The 9,919-nt window shown below is 40.4% G+C and overlaps 1 protein-coding gene across 1 annotated transcript in view; it reads left to right on the forward strand.

The window, feature by feature from the left end:
• The first annotated feature begins 1,724 nt into the window (after positions 1-1,724).
• usp44 (ubiquitin specific peptidase 44) overlaps positions 1,725-9,919 on the forward strand; it is a 12,793-nt gene continuing 4,598 nt past the window's right edge. Inside the window, exons 1-5 of the mRNA XM_015376362.1 lie at positions 1,725-1,881; positions 3,925-5,640; positions 7,042-7,240; positions 7,370-7,481; positions 7,595-7,845. Of these exons, the coding sequence (XP_015231848.1) occupies positions 4,090-5,640; positions 7,042-7,240; positions 7,370-7,481; positions 7,595-7,845 (2,113 nt within the window). The 5' untranslated portion in view covers positions 1,725-1,881; positions 3,925-4,089. The remainder of the gene's footprint in view (positions 1,882-3,924; positions 5,641-7,041; positions 7,241-7,369; positions 7,482-7,594; positions 7,846-9,919) is intronic.

The following is a 9,919-nucleotide window of genomic DNA, read 5'->3' on the forward strand; positions in this document are numbered from 1 at the left end:
TCAACGCATACCTCCTTCTCCAAGTCACAAAGTGCTCCTTAATCTGTGCTCCGCCGACACACTCTCCCCCTTCTCACAGGAGGATTTAACGAGGTTTGAATGGATCAGCTCCCCACTAATCAGAACATGAGAGGGATTCCTCACATGCAATCAGGTAGCATGTGTAGAGATGAAAAGCAAAATCCTTCAAGCAGTTTCCTGGATGAAACCTTAGCAGACTATAAACTACAGAATGTCTAAAGAGTTTTTAACCCGTCTGTGATGTTTGTTTTACGGTTACTACACCATTTCCTGGTATTGTTGACAAGACCAAAATCTTTAGACAGTGTAATGATGCTTTCTTTGCACAGATAGGATCTACATGGTGACTACCACCATGCAGCCCCCATTAACCAGCATTATGCTCTGCACCTGCATCCTACACCAGCACATAGAGAGTCTGAATGTGCACAAACAAAAACACAAGCCAACAGGATATAAACACACACTTCATCCTGAGAAGTGACAAAGGAATTGCTGAAAGACATATTGCTGCATAACCTGAGGTGGACAGGCCGACTAATTATTAAAAAGAACTAAAATAGCATTTTTTTTTTTTATGTCAGATTACTAAAAATGTTTTAACAATGATAAGAACATCCCAAAAATAGATAAAGTCAGAGGACTATTAAGTTTTTAGTTCATGTTTGTTCGGTTTTTTAAATATTTTGGCTCAAATACCTACTCCAAATCTATAGCTATAGCTTGTTCAACATTCTTTATACTCCTAAACACAGCTTTAATTCAGTTTATTTATAAAGTGCCAATTCACAACACGTCATCTCAAGGCACTTTACAGTTCACCAGATCATCCAATCAAATGTATTCAAAGTTTTCTATCAAAGGAAAACCGGTTGATTGCATCGACTCACTGACTCGAATGCAATCCGTCATACCAAACATGCTTGTAGCGACAGTGGAGAGGAAAAACTCCCTTTTAACAAGAAGAAACCTCCAGCAGAACCAGGCTCAGTGTGAGCGGCCATCTGCCGAGGCCGACTGGGGTTCAAAGAGACAGAAGCAGGATGCTAAGTTAAATGATATTATCTTAAAAGCTGAACAATATCCCCAGTTACAGCCATCATCACATTATAAGTTAATTTCAGTACTCTTTTAAACTGCTTGGAAACAAAATATATTGGTTTTACTCCACTTGCCATCTCCTCATGCTGCAAACATTTAGTAATGATTGAGCTTAATGCCCCTAACTTATAAAGATTACCATAATAATCTTTATAAGTTAGAATACTTTCAAGAAGACAAAAAGGCGGTCAGTGTAAAAATAACTTCTTTGGTCAAATTTATTTGTATCTATTTTAAAATAAAACTAAGTTCCCAATGCATCCTTTATGTATGGATGAGAACCACTAAAGGATATTTTTGTATTAAATGCACTCTTATTATAAATGGCGCAACAGCGCCCTCTAGCGACTGTAGTTTTCCCACATGTGTTCCAGTCTGGTGTCGTGATTTCTATCAACCCATTTAGTGAGTAACACACATCCAATAGTTCATGACAGCATTAACATTTTGTGGCATTTTCTAAAACCAGCAGATCATTTATTTTAAATTATTTTAAAGCAGTAATTACTTTTAAAGTAGTAATTAAGATACGCAAAACAGAGGGTTCAGAGCAATTTTAAAGCGACCTGACAAGAAAAACAAAAAGCGAATGAAAAACAAAAACCTCGCTTTAAATGATCACGAATCAACTGGCAGCATGAGAACAACAACAAAAACGTCACGTCTCGTGCACGCGCTGGAACTAACCACGCGATGGAGATTGACAAGATGGCGAACATTTTTAAAACAGGAGAGTAGCAACCGTGAAGGAGAGTGTCGGTAAGCCCTGTCCTTTAAAAGGAAAATTAAAACTAATTTCTTCTGCCGTTTGTGATAATTAATTGTAAACGTAGCCAGAGAATTTATGGTGAAATTACGACGAAAACTGTGAAATGTAGCCTTGAAAAAAGCGTAAACTTATCGGGATATTAGCCCGGCTGACTCTTGCTAGGTAGCATGCTAGCCCAATATTAGCAGCTCACTAATCTCTTAATCACACACACACCAGAAAACTGGAATAGCATGCTTTGGAAATGGTTTATAAACTATGATTTGAGATCATTTATTTTAAGTTTGCCGTTTCCCATTAATAATAAGGCGCTGTTTATTTGTATTTTAATTCGTAAAGCTCGGGTTAGCCTTGGGTAGCTGGTTCGTGTTAGCAATCTGATATAAGACTTTTTGAGTCGTTATCAAAATAAAACAAAAACACCCTTCGATGAGTTATTTTTTTATTTAACCGTATATCGGTTGTTTTTGGCTGGGGCGTGTTGTATATGTATTTATTCTACATTTAATTTCCACGATCGGACCAGGCAACCACAAGGACAACCAAGGCAAAGCGCGCTAACTCGCAGATAAATCCTCGCTGGCTCTCTGAACAATCACGACTCTGGATCCTGTATCCCACAGCTCTGATTTCAATATACGGCAACCGTGACGTTTGTTTCGTTGGTATATGTGGATTAATGTATACTTATTTAATAATAAATAAATAAAAAGTCAACCCCATTACATAGGAGTTATCCTTTATATTTATTGTTCTTAAAAGGAATAAACACGCCCACTCCACAGCTATAAAAAGGTAAACATGCGCAAGTATTGACTTGATTTTAAAAAAGTTAGTGTTTAAACCTTATAATTCATTTATAAACCTTATTTTGTTACCTTTGCAAAAGTTTTAACAGAATTTAAGATTGCTGCTGAAAAGATAAACAGAACTAGAATAATGTGAGTTAATCCACAAGATAAATCAGTAGACTTGTGGTGTTTCGATGCACAGGAAACATAATATCCAGATTAATAAAGTAAACTATTCTGCATGTACTCTCATAGTAGATGCTTGGAGGATTTGGTTTACCTAATGAAGGGGGGATAATGTTATGAGGTCCTCAGAAAATCTCAGATACTTTAAAGATTTGGTTTCAGCTCTTTCTGCAGTGTTTTCATTGGAAAAACTGGTTGCATAAAGAAAGCTTTTGAAGATTTGTGGTCCAGATTATCTTGAAACTGTTTGCTTATAAATTATTAGATGTGAATTTATACTACTATATTGTCATAGATCTCAATAGGATCAGCGAGTTTGTACTTCTGTTACCATTTATAGAAATGGTTCATGTTTTACATCCAAGTTAAGCTTATTATAGGTATGAGTCAATTATTGATACCAAATAAAACATTTTTTCCATTACTAAATAGAAAACAAGTTGGGTATGTGTTAAAATAAAATGTAAAAAAGAGTTATACACTGTTTTAAGAAATGAAAAGACCCCAACTGATCCCAAATTTACCAGACGAAGGGAAAACAAATTAGTTGACCTTCATTTATTAAGTGAAGCTGCTTTATCTGTCACAACTGCTCACTGCTGATCATAAGGTTTTAAAAATAAGCTTAAAAGAACTCTTAAAAACATTGCATGTATAGTTCAGCAGCCTTAGAAATAGTCGTTTTGAATGGGAGGATTATATTTTCATGCCGGCTTAGAGATCAACTATTTAAAACAAATTAGTCCGATTTGTTCTTTTCTTCCCTTTCTTCCTCTTCATTAAAAGAAAAAACCTTGAAAGTTTAGCTCCATTTTCTAATTTCACCTATATCTTTAAGATTCTGAGAGGGAACAGCTTATAAAAGGGTAATTTACCCAGTAAATGTACCATTTAGTCTTTTTCTCGTAAAAAAGTCCTTAAATTAGATATGGTTCTGAAATAAAGAAATAAAAATCACATGCAGAAGACTAAAAACAGTAAATATAGGTTTGTAATTGATTGATGTTGCTGCATCTTTTTCCCCGCCTTCTTAAATGTCTCATATTTTTCTTCCAGAACCTATACCATGTCCTGGGACGTTCCCGTTTCTCTCCTCACTGTGGTTACCGTGGTACTATGAAGCCAGTTTGACACCGACACGTGCACTCTCTGCCTCGCACACAAACCAACAGTCAGTTCTAGACTGACGCAGGCTGCCCGCTCGGCCGGCAGGCCTGTGTGATGGACAGGTGTAAGCATGTGGGGCGGCTGCGCCTGGCCCCAGACCACTCCATCCTCAACCCTCAGAAATGGCATTGTGTGGACTGCAACACCACCGAGTCCGTTTGGGCCTGCCTGGGCTGCGCGCATGTTGCGTGTGGTCGTTACATCGAGGAACATGCTCTTCAGCACTTCCAGCAGCAGCGCCACCCACTGGCAATGGAGGTCAATGAGCTCTATGTTTTTTGCTACCTGTGCGACGACTATGTGCTGAACGATAACGCTACTGGAGACCTCAAGCTACTACGCAGCACTCTGAGCGCCATTCAGAGCCAGCGCTATGAGGTCACCACTCGCAGTGGGCGCACCCTCCGCTCCACTAGCGCTGCAGCAGATGCTCTCATACCCTGCGGTGCCAGCGAGCTGCAGCTGAGAGATGAGGACCGAATGTTTACTGCCCTCTGGCATCGCCGCAGGGCTCTTATCGGACGCACCTTCCGCTTTTGGTTTGGGCTGACTGAGTGTGGGAAGAGAAGAGAGGAAGAGGAGAGAAAGAGACAGCAGGAGGAGGAGCAGCGACGGGAGGCCAGGGAGAGACGGCGTGCTTTAAAGAGGCAGCTACAGGAAGAGCTGGAGAACGCTCCTCTGAGAAAGAGCAGGCGTTTGCGTCGGAAAAGCCAGAGAGTTGTGGATACAGCAGTCGCACCAGCTGTTAAAAAGGATCGCAAAAAGACTAAAGCTCAAGCGGCCTCGTCTCAAGCCCGCAGGCCACGGACTCAGAGTTCAGCCTCTGTTGCTCCTAAGAAAGCCAGGCAGGCAAAGAAGCCCCAGCCTGCTCCCAGATCCCAGAGACGTTCCTCTAACGTCAAACCTAAAACCAGAACCCCATCCAGCACAACTCGCACTGCCCAAACCCCAATCCGCCGCAAGCAAAGTACCAAACAGGACGGCTCACCGTTCAAACGGCGTCCCACAGTCACTCCTGGAGTGACGGGTCTGAGAAATTTAGGAAACACCTGCTATATGAACTCCATCCTGCAGGTGCTAAGCCATCTGCATGTTTTCAGGGAGTGTTTTCTGCGTCTGGACCTGACCCAGGCTCTGGAGCTACTAGCTTCTGCCGTCCATGGCCAACTAACTGTGAAGACCACATCACAGTTTCCCCTGTCTCAAAGAAAGGGACTGCAGTCAACCTCGGGCTCCAGCACAGGGCTGAGCGGAGGGGCATCGCGGGGCCGCAGCATGGAGCTAATCCAACCCAAAGAGCCCAGCTCAAAGCACATCTCCCTTTGCCACGAGCTGCACACTTTGTTCCAGGTCATGTGGTCCGGCAAGTGGGCGCTGGTCTCGCCTTTTGCCATGCTCCACTCGGTGTGGCAGCTGATCCCTGCGTTCAGGGGCTACGCTCAGCAGGACGCTCAGGAGTTCCTGTGCGAGTTGCTGGATAAGGTGCAGCAGGAGCTGGAGAGCACCGGCAGGACCACGACCACGGCCGGAGTCCCACAGAAACGCCTCATCAAGCAGGTTCTGAGTGTGGTCAACACCATCTTCCACGGGCAGCTTCTCAGTCAGGTAGGGGTCTCTCACACCTCACCATCAAAAACAAAAAAAAACACTTTGAAATTCTTGGCAAGCATAACCAAGAGTTTTAAAATTAAGTCACTTTAATCGTTTAAAGGGAAATAGCCAGGAGTGTTATTGGAGGTCAGGACAAGACCTTACCACGTTTGTAACATTAAAATAATGTATATTTTGATGGCAAAACTTTATATAAACGCAATAACAAGAAACAGCCACTTGCCCTAATATATTAAGAAAATAAAAGTGCTTCTATAAGAAATTCATTAAAAAACACTCAAAAAAGTGAAAGAAACACATTTTCTTTGTTACATCATAGCCTTAGAGACAGTAATGATGTTACAGGTACTTACAATTTTAACTTTTTTTTTTTACTTTTCAACTAATTTTTTCACTTCACTATCTTATCTTGTTTTCTTAACTTGTTAACTTTTTTCCAGCTGAATTTACAGTTGGTAATATATCATTTAAGGCTTCATCTAACCAGTCTAATGCCAGAATAAGATGTACAGCCATGTAGCATTATCTCTGCTGAATGGCTGGATATAGATCTTGTGCTTCTAGATAGATAAAAAAACAGTAACTTGCCATTTAAAGGGTTAAAAGCGGAAATATTTTACCCGACAAATGATCTTCCTGTTAAAATTATTTTATGGTGCTTGTTTAGAACTCAAAAAGCCATTAAAACCAATATACTTGTTTTATTAAAAATATTTCAGCTTTTTTTGTGTAATCTGCTGCAAACAGAATTATTGAGCTTTTTTTTCTCCACACTTTTTGTCCCCTTTGTCTGGAAGCAACATGACTTGGATCAAAGTGAAGCTTAAGGCAGTTTTCTGAACAGAGAAGCTGTCCGACCCAGGAAGGTTCCTTACTACTCAGAAAAACTTTTCTTTTTCTCCAATCTGATTAAAATCATTCAGAGCTGTTAGGCGAAACCCTTCATTTTTAATAAGCTAAAGGTGATCTGAGAGTTCAGGGTTTTCCTTTTGGTAAATTTAGATTCCATGTTTCGTTTTGTTTCTATCAAGAAAAAGTTAGCAAGTTTAAAACTTTATCATCCACTTCCATCCTGGAAAAAACTGAATGTTTGTGGTTTAATAAAGATTAAATACGTTAGATACATGAGAGTAAAGTCTAAATACCTTTAGAGGGCTATGAAGATGAGTATGTAAAGGAAGATGACTAATGCTTACTTGTAGTCGGAGCAGATGGACATCTGCTCCTGCTGATTAGAAGGCTGTTTGCCATCATTTTTAGCCACCATCTACTCTCTAACTATTCACCGTAATGCTGACTCAGACTGCATGACAAAGAAGCAACTGCCTGATTAGAGGAGAAACATTTTGTCCAAAGCTGCTTAAGTCCTCCACTCATCCTGACTCCTACCTGCAGGTGACGTGCCTGGCCTGCAGCCATCGCTCCAACACCGTGGAGCCTTTCTGGGATTTATCTCTGGAGTTCCCAGAGCGCTATCACAGTAACAGCAGAGAGTCGGCCGCTCAGGCTTCGTGCCATCTGACGGAGATGTTGGCCAAGTTTACGGAAACGGAAGCGTTGGAGGGAAACATCTATGCCTGTGACCAGTGCAACGGTGAGGGAAATACTCCGCTTTGGTTTGGTTCACACTGGAGTTTGTATTTTATGAAACTCATGAATCTTTACGCTAATGCTTTGGAACAAAAACTAGAGTTATACAAATGTTTATTCTACCTTCGTGCAGCTGCAGCCAGACGACGAACATGCTCCAAAACTGTCATCCTGACTGAAGCGCAGAAACAGTTGATGGTCTACAAACTGCCTCAGGTCCTAAGACTTCACCTAAAACGCTTCAGGTGAGACCATGTGCTCATTAGCCAGGTGATCTGCACAGCGTTACTGAACCAGCTCTTTTAGGCTAAGCTTCTTAGACTTACTGCGTTCTCTCTGGTTTTTGGATGATCCACAGGTGGTCCGGGCGAAACCATCGGGAGAAGATTGGCGTCCACGTCAGCTTCGACCAGCTCCTGAACATGGAGCCCTACTGCTGCAGAGAATCGTCGCCTAAAAGTGTGCCCTGCTCCAATCCCAGCAGCCCCAGCTCCCCGGGGTCACCGCGCCCAAAGCACTTCCTGTATGAGCTCTCCGCTGTAGTGATGCATCACGGGAAGGGCTTCGGGTCAGGCCACTACACCGCCTACTGCTACAACACAGAGGGAGGTGAGGCAAAATTTTTAAATTATTCTGAAAAAAAAAAAAGAACCTCCAGCAGAGCACCCTAAACCTGCATGTTTGGCTTTTGCTTCTCAAACACACCTGATCTGAATGATCTCCTCAAATAATCCCTAGAGGTTGTGCAGTGAAGAAAATGATCCATTTGCAATATCCTGCAATCTCCTCTAGATGCAACACCTGATTCAAATGAGGGGCTCGTTAGCAAGCCTCTGCAAGGCTGAATGAAGCCAGCAGGATCTTTGTTTGATTCAGGTGTGCTGGAGAAATAATGCATGAAGGAAAACCACTTGAAGAGGCACCTCTGGACTAAAATTATTTTTTTTAAATGCAATAAAAAGTCAAGGTTTACCAAATACAATAATTAAATTATCAATTGGATAATATATAATACAGCTGTAATTAATTCCTTAACTTTGCCTTCTATTTATTTACTTAAATGATTAAAGGCTGAAATCTTATATATATATATATATATATATATATATATATATATATATATATATATATATATATATATATATATATATATATATATATATATATACACTTTTTTTTCAGTATCTATTTCTATACTTTAATTATTAGTAATGTTATGTAGTTTCAATTAGAATAAATTAGGTGATTCATCTTTTGATCCTGTTTGAACAGACGTGGACCTTGTCTGGTGATTTCCGGTTTTCAGATGATATTGCCTTTAAGAAGTGAGAATTATCAGATATCACTTTGCTTCTGCCTTTCAACGCTTAATAATTACATAAGAAATGGATCATGATTCATAAGGCCAAGTCAGCTGAGGAGGTTGATCTGATCAGGACATTTCTGTGGATGTATGACAGACTTAAATAATTCACTGACACATAAGGTTAATAGGTTATTTGAAAGATTTCAAAAACTGTACCAAAAAAAAAAGCCTGAGGATGAGATCTCTGATGAATAATTCACGCTAAAATCCTGATCTGAAGTCCAGCAGACGATAAAATTCCAGCATGGTTGATAATTCTTTTTTAAAAAGCAGCACATCTCCAAATTTGTCATTTTATCAAGGATCCCCATCAGCTGTTGCCATGGCAAACAGCTATAGTCTTACTGAGGTCAATATTAAAAACATACAATACAAAGCTCAGTCACAACTATTACATTTCCAAAAATGTAATTCCTAAACACACAACAGTTTAGAAATGATCAGAGAATGCACAAAAGAGAAAGTAAAACAAAAAACACCTCAGGGCATCAGATAGGGTCTCAGAATCTTTTTAAAAGATAATTTACTTTGAGTGCAGCAGATGTATTGAGGTAGATTATTTCAAAGACGCAATGATCTATATATAAACGATCTCTTTAGAGCATTGGTTTTTGGAGCTGGTAAAACAAGATGCCCATTACTGGAGCCTTTAGTGTTGTGATCATGAACAGATCTAATAAAAACAATTTGGGAATGTATAAAAGCTGGAGCATTAATAGTCATGACTGACTTAAAGAGCGTAAGTGTATTAGAAAGCAACTTATTCTCCACCATGAGCCAGAAGAGGTGGCCATGCTTCTGGTTGACATTAGATCTAACGTAGCACCTCAGTACCAACCTTGCTGCCTTGTTCTCAGCATCCTGGAGCTTTTTAAGTTCACCCCTGGCAGCTGATGTCCAAACTGGAGCGCAGTAGTCAAGATGAAATAAGACTGAACTATTTGACATAAAAGGGAGCGGGTCACAAAAACGCAGCATTTTCTTGCAGTATTAATTGCTCTTCCCATTTTCAAAACAATATAATTAACATGGTGAGACCGAGGCAAAAATAAGTACCATCACACCAAGGAGTTTGGCACTTTAAACTTGTTGAACCGGCAAGTCACAAAAATGTAAATCAATCTTTAGGCTTGCAGATCGCTTGTGTCTTGAACCTCATGCACTTAGTCTTAGAGATGTTGAGGGCCAGTTTGTTTCACATCACCCGATCATGTAGCCTGGGTTCCATTCCGAACTTAGTCCCGCCCACAAAGTTTGAGGTCGGGGAAGTTCGGTCTGGCTCTGCTCCATAGTAGCGCCAGTATTATCGCCCACTGT

This window comes from Cyprinodon variegatus, unplaced genomic scaffold (genome assembly GCF_000732505.1).
Source record: "Cyprinodon variegatus isolate N-32 unplaced genomic scaffold, C_variegatus-1.0 Scaffold7, whole genome shotgun sequence".
NCBI classification, from domain to species: Eukaryota; Metazoa; Chordata; class Actinopteri; order Cyprinodontiformes; family Cyprinodontidae; genus Cyprinodon; species Cyprinodon variegatus.